Source organism: Acanthaster planci, linkage group LG01 (assembly GCF_054643075.1).
Source record: "Acanthaster planci isolate LZ-2023a linkage group LG01, COTS_SCS, whole genome shotgun sequence".
Classification (NCBI taxonomy): Eukaryota; Metazoa; Echinodermata; class Asteroidea; order Valvatida; family Acanthasteridae; genus Acanthaster; species Acanthaster planci.
In genome coordinates, this window is record NC_141777.1 from 1,609,721 (window position 1) to 1,629,588 (window position 19,868).

Here is a 19,868-nt window from a genome sequence, read left to right on the forward strand (position 1 = left end):
GTGGCGTTTGGTATCCACTCATTGTTTCCTGTCCAAATATTATAATTCCTCTTCCAATTATCTAGTATTTTCCGTATAGGTTTCGCAAGCTTCTGTCAAGGTTTTGTAAAATTTCAGTTTGGTGTCAATTTTTATTCCATGTGCGTATGTAAAGCGGCGGATTAAAATTTTTGAAATGTCCAAATTGAATCTTGATCATTTTTCAGCCCGAGCGTATACATTTTTTGTGGCTTGATCCACATGAGGGAGGGCGTGTCCTTGAAAGCTTCTTTCTTTTTTTGACATATCGGTCATTTTGAAAGAAATAACGAATTGTAATAATGTGTGTTGCCCTCTCGCATGATTTCATTTCTCCGAACTACAGCTCCCTGTTTCTTACCTGCGTGTATGCAACCATGATGTGCCTGAGTTAATGTTTGGAAAAATTAATGAATTTATTGAGATGGACAATGTCCTTTCGCATTGTCCGTATTTCAGCTATACTCGAAATAACGTCAGCGTTGCCACCCGGAGACGTCCCTGCGATGGTTTTGTTTGTGACTTTCCAAATTATTTGTTCTATCAGCACTTCCTCACTGACATTATTTTATTTCGCATGAGCACACGATATATCCTTGTTGAGAGAGTGGGAAGAAACCCTCTTATGTAATGTCAGCCTATGATCAATTACATTTTGATATCTGCAAAGGTGTAGCTCCGGTATTAAGGGGTACCACCCCAATTCCATTTCCAACCGGAAAACAGTTTTTCATCCAAACTGAGATGAGGTTAGAGTCATTAGGTGACCATTTTTAATTAAAGATAACCTTTTGGCTTTCCTGGGAATAACGTATTTTTCGACAACAAGAATTTCTTCTGTTTGAGCAATTTCTTGATTGGGTCCAAGAAACTTAATGGAAAACCTAATAACTAGTGTAATATAGTGAGGCAACTTGATTACTTAGTTGATTTCTAGCAAAATATCCCAAATGACTGCGGCTCGAGGTTAAGTGGAAGCACAGCGTATTTAATCCAAATTTCATTTACAAATACGTTAATCCACATTCAGCAGCCGTATCTAGCCTAGCTGCAAGATTTCCACGGAAGTTCAGTTGGCATTTACATAAAATAACGCCTAAAAATTGCCACCTTCAAAACAAATTCTGATCTCTTAAGTGCCATTCTGAGACCATGCCTGTCACTGCCCACACTGGAAAATTGACTATTTCATATTTGCAAAGCAAACGCAAGCGTCGACAGGTCTCTTGGATCTGCTCTTCAATGAGAGAACATGAGGTTAAAGAAGTAAGGCGAGGTTCACGGAGTTAACCCAATCCCCGAGTGAACTCCGGCATTTGTTTCCCCGCCCCGACGCTGAGTGACCTGACCCAGCTGGTTGGCTACCTGTTCAAGGTTCAATGCTGCACGCTATCAATGAATAACTCCTGCCACGACTGGACTTCAAACGCACGGGAACTTCATAAGCAATTAAAGAGGGTTGCTCCACAACAGCGACGTGCCATAAATGACAAATTGGTTTCGATTCAAGCACATTCTCTTCTCGTTCGCATACCCCCATTACCAAAAATTTCATAGATTTAAACTTTATTTTTGAAATAAATGACAGAGTTATTCTCAATCCTAAAATTTGCCAATTGAGGAACATCATTAGTGATCAAGTTGTAACCTGCTGTGCTAATCCTTATCCTAATCCTAATGCTGAATGGTAGCTAGTGGCCAAAATTCAGTAATTGAGAAACAAAGCTTTCGGCCGTTGGCATTTACAAATCCTTATAAAATCTTTCAGGAAAAAGCTATGTTTGAGGTAGCAAACTTGGAATTTTTCACCTTTTCGGTTAATTATCTTAAACTAAAAGGGTTAGGATTCTAGAATTCGTTTATACTTTATTCAGGGAATGAAATCAAACCGAGCTTTACAGGGTTTAGCTTTACAGCTGAGTCCAGTAATTATACAAAACTAGGTATTTTCTGGAAATATCTGACCACAGTTAAAACCTTCACAATGTAGTCTTAATCCTCAGTCACGCTTCGTATAAGCGCTTGTATTATTTGTAACTCCTGTTTTTTCCTCCAAGAAATATGCACCCACATCACAATTCAATGAATCACATTCAAATATAACAAGACGCTGATTTCTTATTTATTTGATGTACGCTTAAGCGTGGTTGGAGAGGGGCTCAACTTTGTTTTCTGAGCGTGAATTATTAATCTTTGTCTAAGGTCACATGCAGTCCGTGTTTTCACAGCACTCCAGAAAACTGTGTATTTCGTCCATAATGAGGGCTATATCCCTTATCAACTTGCAATTGAAAAGGTCTACGGGAAACGGTGGGAAGAGTCAATACTGAATGAAGTTGAATCGTAAACGATCAAAAGTCGCATTCAGTGTGTGTGTTTGTGCCTGCCTAATCGGGAAAGAAACCACAACGGCACACCATCCAAGGAGTAAAGCCTTTTTGAAAATTATTAACTTGGCGAGACTGCTGCACAAAAAGGCTTGTTTACAACTCTATTCACACCAAACGACTCTTGCCGTGGAGCAATAGGGCGACAGGGGTTTACACCCCTAACTTTTTGGCATTAATAAAACGCAACTTAACTGTCCCTATATACCATGAAATAAACTTCCATCTTGTTCCAAAGTTTGAATTATTTGTGTTATGGTGACCAACGTGTATTTCCTTCATTGGGCAGCACAATTTGAACAGTTATATTCGTATTGGACCTTGTAATCCACCTAAGTACCTCTCTCTTCTCTTTCCTAAAGTAGCCTAATTTTCTTCTGATGGAGGTATCGACAGATGTCTTTTTAATCGGTTTCATCTTTTTGTTGGATTCTCTCGCTGCTTATGCATGGAATCAGCTTCCACGTAGCTTGATTAAGGCACATCGTGTAATGCCTGAAGCGCTTTCTAGAATGCGGTGCGACCGGCGGTGCGATGAATTTTCAATCTTATGGCATATCCGTCCATGACTGAAGTATCTCTTACACAAGGAGGCATTGAAATCGTCAGCTCCGCTTTGGCTATATTATTATACAGAAAAAGATCGATGGGGTCACCATTAGACAACTGAAAAGCTAAGCGGAATTTTGTGTTGGCAAAATGCACATGAGACATCTACAGTCATGGCTAAAATTATTGTTGGGACACGTTTCAGTAGCCACACCCTCCCTCATTTGCACAACACCGACCAGAGATAGGGTTGAGAGGTCTTGTCAGTGCTTCAAGATCTGGCTGGGATAGTTACAGTTTAATCCACAGCTCTGAATAGGCACCTGCCTATTCTGCAGTTTTCATTCATGTGCATGAACAACCGGATATACACTGGTTATGAGTAGAAATCTTAATTACTAATCTTGGGTTTGTTAAGTGAAATGATTTTGCTTTGTTTTCACAAATGTTCTTACGAAGTTTTACGGTCACTCCAAAGACGGTATAGCATGCTGTTTTCCTGCTCAGCAACTAGGGAAATATGGAATGCATGGTCAGTACTTGCATTTGATTTTCAGAAACTGTTGAGAAATGACAGGTGCATTTTGGCAGTATTCTATTTCAGTTCGATAAGGGACAAACTTTACTAAGTAAAGGTGACTTTTTCCCGTGCCATTTTTGTAACTCGAATACTGATATGACAAAGTTAAATGTAACGTGGTTATCCCCGTGTGGAAAAACTGAATGCGCCGTGATACAGAGAGTGTGTTCAGCTTTTGCGGTGAGAATGGGGTGAGACCAAAATCTTCACTGATTTGACATCCATTGGATTCTCGATGTCATTTTCTGTTGTCAAAATTTAAACAACGATGGATTGTTTGTTTTTGATTATTTGTTTTGAATTTGTTTCAAAATTGTCGTGCTTGGGGCAGACCTGTCTAGCCAGCTAGAATTATCAAATGATTCTGCATTGGAAAGCAAACGAAATTTGTAATTATGAAAAATGAAAATGTTTTTCCATCAATAAAATAAGGAGGCGAGTGCCGCCCGACTGTGTCACCTCTGGATCTGTGACTGTTAATTAAACCATCAATAATAAACGCTCACTAGATACGCCACTGCTTTTATATTGAGATCACTTATAAAAAATGGGCCCGAACACGGTTGAGATCGATTTATCGTCGAAGATGTAAGAAATTTAGATTGTAAATGAAAAAAAATTAGCATCAATCCTTTAGCTCCATGCATTCAAGCTAAAAAAATTGCCTTGTCGGTTCAGCGCCCAGGAAATTTTAAAAAAGGATGTGGTGATGAGGGAGAAAACCAAAAAATTATGCGGTGTTGACCAAGCATTCAGGCGCACGGACTCCTGAAATTCGCAAGGAATCACAGTTACTGGCTTTCATATGGGACTCTTCTGGGTTCTCAGCCCACCACATTTCCTTCCTGCCCATTCATTTAACCCCCCAAAAGGGTCGAGCGACCATGCAAGGTAGGAAACGAGACAAGCCCCTAAAGCCCTGGCCGCCTAGTCGGCATACGTCTGGAACCTGTACTAAGGCGCTCACATGGACTTCACGGACAGTCCAAGCCCAGCAGCAGAGCTAATACCCGGTTGGCTATTAAAGGTACTGGTTGTATTTGGCGGGGGTTAACTAGAGTCTCTTATAGCTACTGACACACACAAGCTTTGGGAAAATAGAAGGCCACAGCTGAGATTCGAACCGTGTTCAAGATATGATCACGGCATGGAGAATTAGGTAATTCTAATTAGCATAATCTCAGTTTCCGAGCGCAATATACTCAGAAGCGTGATCAGCAGTGCACACCATAGATCAGAGGATGTTCTGCAATAATTCTGAACAAACTTTGTTGGGACACGTATCCATAGACACAGTTATCCTCCCCACGTCCCCCAGTCCCCTGGTCATTGTAGCTAGAGCTGGAGCGTAGGCCGCGCATTGAGACCCAACATAGGGAGGGGGCTCGGGGTTGGGGCTCAAGGAGATTTGGCCAGGATTGTAGCTTGAGAATCGACGGCGTACAGCAAACATGGCAAGGTGTGAATGTTGAGCTGTTACTCTTTAAGTTATGTGTTTTGCCTTAGTTTGGACTTGGAGTAGTGTGTAAGCAGAGTACCGTATGGGGAATTTCGTGACCTTGTGAATGGGAAGAAAATGTATTAATCGTAGGTGATATCAATGCAAACAAGTGGAGATCCTACAATGAACACACCAGCTCACGCATCTATTGTGGCCGTAGGAGTCAAGATGTGCCTGGAGATACTTTTGCAACCTTCCCAGCAACCACGCACAAATGCTGCACTGTATAACAGTTATAAACCAGTGGCCATCTAGGGTCCTGAATCATTTCCAATTCCAAATTTCAGATTCCAAATTACTCATTAAAACATGCGATCCCGGCACATGCTATATTCTACTGCAGTCGTTATAACTGAATCTGGGTTGAGTATTTGTAATGTGGTTATCAAGATACTGTATGTGTGTTAAATTTCCCAACTCTGAACTTTTCCATACATTGGCAAACAGCTTTGAGACGAACACACCATGAGCTATTTCTGGGATTAAGGGTTATCAGCAAAGTTCAGAAAGCGTTTATCAATCTCACAGCGCACGTACATGTACATAAGCCTGAACAAAACGAATATCTGAATCACAGAACGGTGAAGATAAGACAGGGGCCATAATAATAGTCGGGTACCTTACAGACGTTTGCTTCTTGAAAAACTATTGGAGACTGTATTGGAAAAACTAACATTTTAGGTAAAATAATGTACATGTATACAAAAATGTGTGTGAGGCTCAATCAATGAAATATCTCAGTGTGGAGGTGCATGGGGTTTACGATTTTTGAGATAAGAAGATCCAAGTTTTGCTCGGTTTCCAAGTTGATATTATCATTCCCTTGACTCTACTGTAAAACCAATCATCTCAGATGCGTCGTCGTGACTTCATGCCTAATTCATATTTATAGGAGCAATTTATATTAAACTTTCCTTTCGGATATATCTTTACCTTTCAGATATCAGAAGTACGTCAATGACTTGATGCAAATGTCATTGTAAGTTGGCTGAATGCTTTTTAAAAATTTCTGTGATATATGTACTTCATAGCAACACACACGTAGGCCATAAACTCATAAAGTAAATGCCATTTCTGGCTGGAAAAAAATTATTTGAAATCTGAAGGATATTATCTTTTCTTTCACATTCCTGATAAGGATTTTGGTTTTTTCTGATATGCGTTAGATATTGGATATTCCAATGAAATTCAAAATACCAAAAAAATCTGAGGCTAGACAGTGAAACAAAACAATTTCGTGTACTTCCACAAATTGCACTAGACTGGTTATTTACAAAATCGTCTCTTGATGTTATTTACGAGGGAGTCACTTTCGATCGTTTCCCCTTTATCTGTTATATAAATTGTAAACGGTTGAATGACAAGATGCCCTACTATCCAATTCAATAGTAAAAATGAACAGTTTCCCTGTTATTCAAGTTAAACTCATAATACATGTACATGTACAGTATATTATCCACACGCTGAGGCAGCACAGCCCGTACGTGGCCGACAGAGAATGGAAACAATAGTGCGAAGTAGATGTGAGAACATAGAGGGCGCTCTTCTCTATACGCGGTTCTGTAAGTAATATGACCAATATATTTTGGACTGAAAAAATGTTGGTTTCCATGTGATATGTTATTTTCCTTTCTACATTTGCGATGCTTTATTATCAGATCTGAAAGGCTAGAAGACAAAGCGAAGTTTCACTCAAGTATTTTCCTTTCAAGGTTGCAACGAAGAGCAATAAGAAAACTGATTGTAGAAAATCATTACAATTTGTGTGAATTCTCCCAATGCAAATATTTGAAAAACAGTCCTTACCCGTCTTGTATGTCGTCAAAATCTAATATGCAGCGAAGATGAAGAAAAACATCAGGATGGCTGGGGTCATATTCATGAGGATAACAGATCCCAGGGCACTCGGTACGGTTTGTATAAAGATGAGAACGGGGGTTGAAATTTGGCTGATTGGAGACAGAGTTGAGATCAGGAGTTTGAGAATTTCAGATAAGTTATAGAGTGGCATATATTAAATTGTAGAATTAAACCAGGTTCTTTTCAGGTTCACAGAAAGAAACCCATTGCTTTTCGCGGTGGGGCTGAGATGGGGTAAAAATTAGGTCCTGGTCCCCCCCCAAAAAAAACAAAGAAGAGAATTTGTATTTCAACATGAGCCCGAAAGGCCATAAAGGCTACCAAATCCTAAAATGTTTTGGCCCTCAGAAAAAGTTGACAACCCTTACACCAAAGGCAGGGTGCAAGGTGAAGATCTATTCGCAGTCCCATACATTCAAACAAGATACGTGGGTTTGTTGACATTATTTCGTGGAAAATACCAGGATGTGATTTTTAAAAATGACATAGAGTCGGTATGTGACGAAAATTCCAAGAAACATTTGGGAGAATCGGAAACATATTGAAATTCCCAGCGATACCTCGGAAATACGGATAATGAACAAGACATAACCTTTTTAAATATTTCGAAATAGAGTAGACATGAAAAGTGTTGCTCAGTATCTCATCTAATTGGTTTGTTTTGAGATATTTGAGAAGAAAATGAGTAACTAGTCACTGATCACAGTTTTAAAATCTACGAATTCGGTGCAGGTCTAGTCATTCTATGCTTTGTAGTGTAACCTGAGGCAATTTCTGACCACTTTAACTTCTCTTTTTAGCATTAATATTTTGCGAGATTTATTTCATTTTTAAAACAATAATCTGAAATATGAATCAACTGAAGTCTCCACACCGATTGACGCCTATGCACTATGAACCACCACGAGTGGCTCAATAGTTGACCTTTTACAATTCCATGTTGATTTCCAAAAGTCAATGTGCCTTGGGAATTCAGTTTTTGAGTTCCTCCTGCCTTTTTCGGTAGGGTGTTCTACCGTAGTTTGCCCTAATAGGCCAGTGTTTTATTCAGCCTTGGGTCATGTGGTGTAGCCCATACACGCGTGCGATCAATTGGCCCAATCAGAGCGGGCGTATACCAGCCCACACCTCAGATAATAGACGACGCTTTGCCTTTCCAACTCCCATATCACGTGTCAAATTAACTTCAGCGTCCAATGCTACACTTGGTTGATGCTGGTGTGATCCTAACATACTGAGTGCAGCATTTATTATACGGCTTGGCGTTGTACCCATTCGTCTTTGTTGCAGAAGAAACAAACGTTTTTTTTTGTTTTTTGTTTTTTTTTTGAATCCGATTCCTAGGGCCTGTGTGTTTCACATGTATCTGGATCTCCATCGGCGATCCAAAAAGTTTTTACGACACACATTTCTACCTCTCTCTAGCCTTTTCCAAGGCGACTCAAATACACGACGTGTTGGCACGGCGGCTCCCTTGCGTCGTGCCGTCGCGTCACACCGTCGCCTTCTTGCCATTACGTTCGTACACACATGACGCGTCGCGTCGTGCCGTCGCCTGTCACGTCGCGCGTCTCGTCGTATTTTTTGTGGTGTTACGCGTCACGTATATTACGTCGCCTGAAGCACGACACGACGTACGACGAGACGCGACGCGTCGTTTGCTGTCGCCCTTTACTGCGCCATGGTGTTCATAGAGGGCGCGTTTACTATTTTCTTTCATTTCGTCCCCCGTGCTTGCATAGTACACGCTATCGGTTCTTTTTCATGCATTCTTTCTAACTTAGGGTTTTCATTAAGAAGGAGTTGTTCAAGAAAAGGTGTGTTTTTTAATCAAATGTAATTAGAAAGAGCGTCGCGATCAACTATCAGCCTTGTCTCCAGGAAATAAATAACATAAACGTCAGCCACATCGCTTGTCGTTTTCGTTTTAACTTTTCCTGTTCTAATTCTGATCTTTGTAATAATCATTGTTATGTGCTTGCTAATGCAACTTGCGGATTTGACGAGAAATTACGTGTGTGGCCAAAAATTTGAAGAAAAGACACCGTCACAATGATATTAGTGTCTACAGTGTTTTATACAGAAACACTGACTAACATTATTGAAAGTGTGGAGCTGATGAAGTTAACGAGGAAGACTGAATTTTTATATAAGAAATTTTCACACTTCAATGTCACAGGGCCAGTTACTCTCCATGAATAGTTTTTAACTTACAGAGCCAACAATTTGTAGCCTATCCGAATCAAATGCAGATGGAGCTGCCGAAGTCTAATTTCCTACATTGAACAGCCAACTACTTGAAAATGGAGAGGAAGTTGGAATATATGACCATTTGCTTTTGTACGTATTGCTGTTTCTCGACGGCATAGAGGTTGTGCACGGCAGCCGTGTTTCCAGTAACTGTTTTTGTTAGGGAGAGATAGCAGAAAGGTCTGCTTTCATTTCGGCCTTTCACTTCTGGCACTACCGTTCCTACAATCATGGCCAAATCTCGTTGGGCACCCTCTCAATGTTAGGTCTCAATGCGCGGCCTGCAGGCAGCTTGAGGTGACAATAATGACCGAGGAATTGGGGGACCTGGGGAGGGTAACTGTGAATGTCTGTGGATAAGTGCCCCAACAAGTTTGGCCAGGATTGAAGAGCATCATCTGATGGTGAGGACTAGTAGATCACGTCTCTTAGTATACTGCGCTTGGAAACTGAGGTTATGCAAATTAGAATGACCTAACTCTCCACGCCGTGATCTTATCTTGAACACGTCACGCAGAACTCATTGTCTACTTGTCACCTGTCGCAGGACTTTATATCTGTGTAATAAAATGACGAGTAAGCTGGCATTGAAAATATCTGCCAATTCGACGATACTTGAGTAATGATTCGTTATAAAATGACATGTTGTATAGATGTATTACTTTACACTGCAAGGCCTTAACTTGAGGCCTTGGCCTAGGTCTTAAGAATTGCGGAAGGGGTCAAAGTCTCGGCCTTGAAAATCAAAACCTTTGCTCCAACACTGGCTTGTATTCAGACCGACATATGTGAAATGACATAAATGATGAGGTGATCATGCGATTTTTAAACAAAATTTCAATATTCATTGACAACCCATCTAGCATCTTTATCCAAGTTACATTTTGACGATCTAAATTTGCAACCTTTTTCAAATGATAACTACAATCACTTTCTGTTCATGTAGACCTTCAAAATGCACCTTGTCTCAGTTACCTTTACTTTCAACTGTTGTTTCACAATTTTCAAAGGGTGTTTTATTGCTTTGTTTGTTTTCATGCTGACGAATATGCCCATATTCATGAGCGCAACAGTGACGCTATCCCGGAAAGAAAGCCCCAATGTAACATTGGAATGTACAAAAAGGTTACTGATGAGAAAAAGCAAGTATTAAGAAGAAGAAGCGCACTAGTGTATTCACATCAACATTTCACACAACTAAAAATGAATTATAAAATGACAGGAACAGTGCTCACTTTTAGAGAAGGCATTTGCTGCAAAGGGGCTCTCTTCACAGGTAAATGGATCTGAAGAAATTAAACACAGATCAGATCCATCCCACAACATAACATGTTATTTAGCAGAACGGTTTGGTTCCTGGTTCAACCTTCCGCTGTCATTTTATGCTAGTGAAGAACCCTCCCCTCAAAGAGGGAAAATGGCCTGTCATTCATATAATACTATGAAAGACTTCAGACATGTAGACGTGTCCAGACGTAGTCTGCGACTTTCCCATATTGATGCGCGCGTATTCAATTTACCAAGGAGAAGCTGTCAGGGAGAACGCCTGATGTTTAAGATCATTGTGTGTGTATATTTTTGCTACGTGACGCACTATTGAATTGACTTAATGCCAGTCTTTACAGAACAACATTCTGTGTAGAATATCTGGTCAATGTTGTGTCTCATTGGTTTTGGTCTGTGCAACCTGGGAAGAATGTGGCTATTTACAGGTGTCCTAACAACTTCGGCCAGGATTGTAGGTCTTCTTGTTCATACACGTTTGTTAATTTTCACATGCAGGCTTCATGTGCTTGGGCCGAAACAAGACTGATCGACGTTGCAAAGATATTTACCTACCCACCGTTAATGAATTCTACATTCAGTGTAGCTGACTTGATGCAGTTCTTGTCACTAAAAAGATTTGCAGTGTCACTGAAAGGGTTAATTAAGTTAGATTTAGAACGCAGATTATTCCTTAGGTTTATTTCCTTATAAATTGTGAAATGCTTAAATATATGTTTATTTGCTTAGATATATATATATCTTATATGCTTAGATATCTGTTTATTTTAGCTTTTACCAAAAGACTACCATAAAATATTTCGTAACTGTTGATCTGCGTATGAAACCACCAATTGAATTGATCTTCATATATATTAGATTTACGTAAGTGAGAAGTCATTGAAGAGGTCAGTGAGACGGTGTATTAATTTCTACAAATTAATATGCTAGCAAGTATTTCACAAAGGCCTTTTTCGGAGGTGATTTTTTTAGAAGAAAACGAAAGGAAAAAATTACAAATTCTAAAATTGTTCCACTTTATTTTTCCTATCCAAGGAATACGGATGCAGGCCATCGGGGGTCAACTTTTGGGCTCTATTAGTCCATAGATGGCGCTGTATTTAACTGGCCGGGTAACCGAATGAACCATGTGTGTAAACTGTTTGCACGTCTGCAGCTGGCTGACGGAGCCCTCTAGCCTAGCCTGCATAGCAACTTAGCGGCGTTGGCATCGATCGTGGGCGGTTTGACCTGAATGCAGTTGCCCTCATCACATCCTTGGACAGTGACACTGAGCAGAACAGCTGCAGTAACCTTGACAATTTTATAAGTTCATTTTGAAACAGGTGTGGTTTATAGTTGAAACCTGCCTGAGAACTCTGTGTGAAGTTGCTCAATACACGGGTCCGTTAGTGCACCACCTGCCTACACGATAACTGATCTACAGAATACATGTACACGTACCTGTACATGTACACTGACGTATAGGCTTCTTACGGTGACCGTGTGCTTCTGAGGTGGTGTCGACCGACAAGGTATTCAGCTCAGAGGCTCAGTAGTTTTTAAGTCAGAAGTCGCATTTAACAACGGTCTTAGAGCCTGAATATTAAGTAATGTCAGATGTGATCTCTGTTGCCGTAAGTTGGATGGATGAACTAAATCATTCATTTTCTGTAGTGCAAGTGTTGTCTTTTCATAGTCTATTCCTTCCTCCATGTTCCTCTGCAGTCTATCATTGCGCTTGACAAAAAGGAAACTGAGTGGAATGTGAGATGATCGAGAGAAAGGTTTATATTCACCGATTTTACTGGAACGGTCCCGAAAAAATGCAGGAATGTAACAAGGGGACAACCGTGGTTTGATATTCCACACAGTGAACTTGCCTGTCATCTGTCATGATTTGGCGATCAGGTTGCCGGCATTATGTGGGTCATGTGTCAAACAGCTCACGAGGTTATTGTGTTTCCGCCTACGACACTAAGTCGAGCTTTTATCATGTTGTTTGTTCCAGGAAAATTTGTGTACGGGGTCAAAGGCCCATCTTTGCTAAACGATAACACTGGCAGGGGTATACAGGCTTTTGTGACTTTGTGTCAGAACTCGGTGAAAGGGAATAATCAGGCAGGGCAATTTTAGAACCTGTAAGAATTAATGTTTGTGACGTACTCTTCTTTAAAAAGGCAGCAGGTCTTTCTGGTGAGTTTCCAATCATGCTTTCTGTTTCATCGACTTTTTTGCTGAATGTGTGTCTACTTTATAGCTATCACCCTATCAGGTTTGGAGCTATTCAAAATTCTACATAAGATTGCGGTGCGAAATTCTACGTGAAAAAGGATCAAACGAGTGTTCGTGGAAATCCAAGCGGGGGTGGACCACACAGTGGGCTTAGTTTTTACTTGGCTATAGTTCACAATTTTCACCACATTCTGCAGTTTAGTGCATTGGGGAACGGTGACCCCGTGACCTATATTCTTTGCGGTATATTTGTTTGGTAAACAGAACACTTATTTATAGCTCATGCAATGAACAATTTAGACAGCGTTCCAGTTATCGTACAGTGTACTGTACGTGCCCTATCACTGACAGTTTCAAGGCGAGTTGTAAAATTTTGGCCAGTGTTGAACCCTTCATTTTATCTGTGGTGACATGCGGTAAAACAACACGTCTGACAGGAGCTGTTACAGACGTATACTAAAAAATCATTAAATAGGTAGGTTTGAATTTAGTCAGTAACAACCATTGAGGCGATCGGTGGTGTAACTGAAATGCCCTCGTTGAGTAGCTTTGGAATGGAGGACTGTACCCCGCGAGCCCCCCCCCCGGAAAATTGGGAGTTGTGAGGGGCAGCTTTTGCCACGCCCTTTGTGGTGTGTTTATTATGCGTTACTACTTACGTGTGGACATGGAGTTATTTCAGGCCACAAATCAATGTTGGCTTCCCCCCCTTCTTTGAAAATAACCATTCCCCCCCCCAAGGGGTGGACACATTTTGGACACTGAAAGCAAATTAAATGTGACCTGCACATATTCTGTGTACATGTCAAATTTTGATATAGGAGGCCGGTCCAGTGGCGTATCTACCGGGGGGAGCAAACTGCCCCTTCTGGGGATTTGTTGTCAATTTCTTGCTTAGTTTTTTTAATGAATTGGAAGTGCCAGTAGTTTAGAAAATGTTCTATCATGTATCTCTCGATGGGTGTTAATGAAGATCTTTTATGGATGAGCAAAGTTGGACTGTCACTTTCAGAAAAACTGTCATTTTCCCCTCACCCGGCACAAGGCCAGCTTGGATGCTCCTCTGCCGGGAGCACACAAACATCTGTTTGAGGGTGCAATCGCGCCACTTGCAACAATGTCACCGTGAATTTCCCGAGTTTCAAGAATTTCAAGAAATCACTCGCTGGCACTCTTTTAATACATAAACCACGCCATCGTCGTTTTTGTTTGTTTATGTACGGATTTATTTATTTATTTATTTACAATGTCATTCCTTTCCATTCTACAGAGGCTTTATCACTTCAAATATTCCATGTTTGCGAAGCAGTTTAATTGTCGTGTGCGAAACACCGCACTTTGGTCATCTTTGTCATCACTTATCATGATCATACGTTCGCCTATACTCACCTTTGTCATGAAAGGCTGTGTGATAACATATTTTTTGTTTTCACTTTGTCATGCGTTTAGTAATGAGTGTTCATACATTGGGGTGCCGCACAAGATGAACCGAGGCCCGAGTTGATTGCTCGAAGTATTAGCAAGCCATGGCCACCGTGAAATCTACAGCCCAGCTCGAGGAAGAGATCTTTGGAAGGTGGAAAAATGTGAAGACGGAGGGCATTAAGCAACTGCGAGAGTTGTTCAGTCTCGACGAGAGCATGGTCCCCGACCAGCCTTGGGGAGTGACCGAAATCAGCAAGGAAGCTGACGGCATCTACGCCATCGAGTCCAGCTCCGAGTGGGGCACCAACCGGATGCGCGTGGAGCTGGGCAGGCCGCACAGGGACACTGTGATGGGCCGGGAGATGGACTTAGTGGTCATCTGGGAAGGACCCCGGCTGACCACCAAGATTGTCGGCACCAACGATAACATGTTGACCCGGGAGGTGGTGGACGGCAAGCTGGTTAGTGTGGTGCATATCAACGACATTGTCGTCACCACTGTGGCCGAGAAATGTTGATCGACCGTGTAGCTGTCAACGGTCGTTCAGCCAGCCGTCCTGCATACTTTTGTTCTGTTGCAAGGATTTCAAATTGTCTACCGTTGTGATTTTTGACAGAATTATATAATTCGCCAGACACCATCTATCCGTAATGCTGCCATGAAGTAAAGCCACTAGAAAATTGAACAAACTACAGGTGGCGCCTTGAAGCAAGGCTGCTAACTAGAGAGAGTTATGACGTTGACAGGGGTGGGAATGAAAGAGGGTGGAGAAAGGTCAAAGTCGGTTCTGGTTTGATTATTTCTAAGGAAACTCAAAGGGCAATGCCGTTAAATTTCAACCCTGTTCCCCCGTCTTTCTGCTCCTGAAACATCGGTATTTTGTATTTCAGTTGGGGTACAGGGCATATAATGGAAAGTGGGAAGTTAACATGCTGTATTTTAACAACCCACCACTGTCGTGGCAGAAATCAAAGACAGGTCTCCTTTTTTTCTGATTATATTCTGGTATTTTAAGGATGGCTTCTCCGGCTTGGACTGCAGGTGGACTAGAGGAGGGGAATGCACTGAACTGTAATGCAAATATCGCAGACAGTTCCAGACTGATGAGCTCAGCATCACAGATAATTGCAAACTGATGCAGATATTGCCGGGGGGGGGGTCTTGAAATGACGGGGATTCTATGGAGCTAAGGTCTGATCTATCATACAGCCTTCCAGAAAGATTGCATTTGGGGATAAAATTTCTGAAGATCTTTTCAAAACGCACAACTCCTTTGTGTGAAATTTTATTAAATGCAATAGTGAACAAATTTACTTGAACCAGGATCTCAAATATTTTCAACTTGCATTTACCTTACCCAGACTTTTTGACATCTTTACCAATTTTGTTGTTTTAATTCATACACAAGCAGCGTGCGAGTTGAGCCAGCTGTCAAACCATGGCCATCAGGTATACGAACTCATATTTCATGACAAGAGACTCTCGTCTGCAGAAAATAGCTGTATATTTTTCAGTGAGGGTGAAAGATTTGCTTCGAGATTGTGGCACTTCCAAGTGGCATTTTGCAGGAGCAGGAGCTTGAAGCCAAGTCATTGCGGCACGAAAACAACTATTTCCTTTCCGGCATTTTTTTAAATTAACTACTTTCAGAGTCCTCATTACACCTTGCCTTAATTACGCGCGATAAGGAATGATATGTGAGAGTTATTCTCATTCAAGTTATAAATTTTATTCTAGTATGATCTTTTGATTTTGAAATAATATATAACAGTGCTGAGTTGTGTGCTGTTGGCCACCAAGGAAAAATTGTTCACCTGTTGTGTTGGCAGAGTCGGACGTTTGCACAAGGCGGTGTCTGTTGCTATTTTGAGTAGAAGCTCCCTTGTTTGTTATTTTTTAACGTTCGTGAGAAGTAGCTTCAAACACGAAATGAAAATGGATGCAAATGTCAATTTTTTCGATAAAACGGGCGCGGAAATTATTTTTCACTCCTCATGGAATTCCGACTCACCACTTTTTCACACGTATAAATTAATTTGGCCACTAGAGTAAGAAGTTTTGAGTACATTCGCATGACTCTTTGACCAATAGGGTGTCGTGATTTACGAGATGCTCGAGTTTGTTTCTGCATTCAATTGGGGACCCTGAACAATAGAGGACAATAAGGTCCCTGATTGACAGAGGGTCCCTGACAACTGTGTACAAAACATATGGGTGGTCTTCTAAAAAAGTTTAAGTACAAACAAAAGAGGAACAATAGGGGGTCCCCAGTTGCAGGCAAATACACACTTGTATGCGTGCGTGAAGATTGAGTGCGGTGCCACAGCATTTAGGACGTCTCGTCAGATTTTGTCTATGCAAGTGGAAAAGAGGAGCACCCTCGAGTGTTGTGCCTTGCACCTGTCTCAACATCTCAGGCAATAATTGATCAGTTTCATATAACGAAATTCAAATGAATCGGTCCATAAAATCTACGGTGATAAACATAATTTAATGTTGATGAAAGAACCTGTTCTTGCAAATCTACAGCCACCAGTCAATTCTTACGGTATCCGACCATTAAAGGCAGGCCTGGTCTGCGCAGTAATTTCCAACAGAAACACAAGCGTACCAAGCTAAAGAGATTTACTATGTATGAGCCGTACAGATACTTAGAGAAATATTTTAGATTTAAAAATGTTAACCAGATACAGCCTCTTTAGGTGGCATATAGGTTGGTTCTTACCGTTGGTGAGGCCCCAAGAAAGCCCTTACCCCTCAGTATGACAAAATAAACATGTTTTTAAATATTCTTCCTTCTCGTATCGCGTAAAATGTCATTAAATTTAACTTGCACCTGATGAAGCAAATATAAAACTCGAATGTCCTTTTGGATCCCCCTGGACCTCACTTGGGGCCCTCGTGAATATTATCCGTTGCACATTTCAGGCGTTGAAGCCTTTATGGATGTTTTGAGAAACGTATTGCCCATGAAAACGGATGGTTGTAAGCGTTGGAAATATAAAAAAAAAGACACAAAAATTGCATTGGAACAAAATGAAATCTCTTCAAATCAGTAAAGTTGGCAGAAAGATCAATTCGGCAGTAAAACTTCGTGATGACCCGTTTTTCGTGCACGGAAAGATTTATCGTGATCTTTACCAATTGTCCATACTGAAAAGGGTACCATTTGACCCTCTCGAGAGTTGGACATTGTGCGGCCTTGCCGTATATCTCAACAATTAAATTTGATCCTTTGACGCGGTGGACTAAGGAATTTTAGATAAAGTGAATGTAATGAGCGTAAAGGCAAGTTTTAAGTCGCGCCTGATTAACCTCTTTCAAATGAACTTTTCAACCTTTTACATACTGGCTCATAATGTCTCATTTACGCTTCTCGGGCCTCCATTTATCCCTGGTGCAGCCCACTCCCATTCGGTAGATGTATCGTTACGTTCTGTTAACGAAGATCCTCGCTCAAACCTGCCCTAGGTGGAGAGTCTTCCCAATAGACAATAATAGTCTTTAGGGGTAATTGACAGTCACGTGGCTTTTTTTTTTTAAAATTTCGTCAAATAGAGGTCACTGTAAATATACAACACCTCAGACTTTGAGCCTCCAACCATGCGGTCGTATAGGCAGTCTCTCTTAAAGGAAACAAATGCACGAAATAAACTTTCTAAGTTTGATCATGGCTGGCGAAATGACAGCTCTACCCGTGGATTCAAACGGTAAATGGCAACTGGGCAGGAACGAGAATTTCGACGAGTTCCTAGAAGCAACGGGCTGATAAAACGGAAGTTGATCTACACCGTGACCACTATTATCAAGATTTAGCAAGACAGGGACGAGTTTACCATCTCGACCAAAAACCCCTGTTGGTCTGAGAGTGACTACCTTCAAAGTGGGCACGGAGTACTCAGAGAATAACCCGATGTTTGGGGACAAGGAGCAGTGTTCGTTGGCCTTGTGGTGGGGCGCTAGGCTGGTTCAGTAGGTAGTGAAGAACGATGCCTCGGATGACATTCCCAGAAGCTTCGATAGGGAAATGGTGGACGGTAATTGGTCGTCACAATACGTGGAGGTGAAGTAGCGGCCAAGCAGTACTTCAAGAAACTACAGATCTTCGGACATGCGCAAGTAGGCCTAACCTTGCTTGTGCAACAATCTATCGTTAAATTCTTATATTTCCATGAAAAATGTTGCGATGTCAAGTATTATTGAAAGCTGTTCTCCGCAGTAAAAACAATTTTAATCTATTTGACTTTTAATAGACCTATTCTTTAGGAATGTTTGCAGAACTGCAGACATTTTTTATACGGGCCAAATTCAGCCTTACAATTCCAGTACTGATTGTCGCCTTGTTCTATAGCCGTTGAGGGCGCTAATAAGTTCAACTCTGGCACAATTAATATGGTGAGCGTCGTTCAGCCGTCATCCAAAATATCTCTCCTGGAAAAATCCAGCACGAGGAAAATTTTTTATATTCCACAAGGTCGAGAAACAAAATTTTTGCAATGATTAATGTTATTATGGGGAAATAATTTGGTTAAATGCAATTTGGTACCTTATGATAAAAAAAATTGCAATTAAGCTTGCTTTTCGTTTGGTACAATAATTGGACCATGTTCCTTATGCGCTTCTTAACCACTGGCTGACTATCCCTGGTACTCAGGCGATATTTGTGTACACGGGTTACCGGGGAAATCGACCCGTGAGCAACAAAATGATCGTCGTTTGAACTTGGATTGGTCTAAAGAAAAATGGTACAGCGGGTCGTAATAATCACCTGACACTGGATGGCGTGTAAACACAAATAAATTTCCTTATTTGTTTTATGGAGGACATGTACATTTGTTCAAGAATTCTTTTTTCATTTCCGTGGTTGACATATTAACGCGCCGTGGTTTGTTGCGTCAAAGCGCAATTACAAGGTTGAAGAATTTGCAGGGAAAAAACCGTACCAGCAGCTTTTCGGGTAAGAAGATCCGACGTTAACTGGCTATGAACGTTAACGGTATGTCTAATTTATCTAAGCAGTGGCGCTAATTGGTGCAGGGAAATGGGAGGAAGGAAGATTGTGGGGAATGACTATAGCGCGGCGTAGGAAATTATTCAATCTAGCCTAAAAGTAAAAGGTCACTCAGCGAGCTCCCGGAATCCTTGCGCGGTCCTCCTATGGGGATTTTACATTGGGCCCTCCTATGACGTTTGATAATTTTCGGAAGAATAATTCCTAACTTAATTAAACCACGAAAGGAAACACTCATATCGGAATTTTATCTTTGTCTTCCTCAAGTAATATTTAGGAAAAGTCACACGGAGATGGGTAAAAAACGATTTTTTTTAACGACCTTTCACGTCCGGCGATACCGTAGCTAGGTCTCCATGTTTGTGCAAGTTTGTTTTCACTGCCCGTGCTTACGTGAAAACGAGATTGTATAACCTTGCAATCTTTCGTAATTGAAATGTAATATTGCTTTCAGTTTATTACTTATAAATTATATGACTGCGTAAATTAGTTTGATCAGTTTTTATTTCGGCTTTTACCGACGGACTGCCATAATATTTCAAACCGCAAATATTCATTGGTGTACGAGACTGCCTCATTGCACTGTTCTTCATGTACTTTAGATTTTCGGAAGTGATGGGTCAATTTTTGGCAGGATATTTCTCTTTTAGGTCAAGTGATTTTTCAGTTTCTATAAATTGATATACTAGAAAATATTTTACAAAGCCCCTTTTCCGAGTTGGATTTTTTATGAAGTAACTGATCGAAAAATGTTCCAAATTCTAAAATCCTTGCAGGTTATTTTTCCT

General features: G+C 40.9%; 1 protein-coding gene and 1 pseudogene across 4 annotated transcripts; both read left to right on the forward strand.

Annotated features, from left to right (window-relative positions):
* The first annotated feature begins 11,584 nt into the window (after window positions 1-11,584).
* LOC110977622 (uncharacterized) lies at window positions 11,585-15,378 on the forward strand. 4 transcript variants are annotated; one of them, XM_022231910.2, is made up of 2 exons: window positions 11,585-12,045; window positions 14,093-15,378. In XM_022231910.2, exon 2 carries the CDS (start codon window positions 14,170-14,172, stop codon window positions 14,584-14,586), a length of 417 nt encoding a protein of 138 aa, XP_022087602.1. In that variant the 5' UTR covers window positions 11,585-12,045; window positions 14,093-14,169; the 3' UTR covers window positions 14,587-15,378. The 4 variants fall into 4 exon arrangements, with proteins under 4 accessions (XP_022087602.1, XP_022087600.1, XP_022087601.1 ...); XM_022231908.2 differs by having other exon boundaries at window positions 11,587-11,943; XM_022231909.2 differs by lacking the exon at window positions 11,585-12,045 and adding an exon at window positions 12,202-12,604.
* Window positions 15,379-15,523: 145 nt separating this feature from the next.
* Window positions 15,524-18,854, forward strand: LOC147800231 (fatty acid-binding protein-like; annotated as a pseudogene).
* The last annotated feature ends 1,014 nt before the right edge of the window (window positions 18,855-19,868 follow it).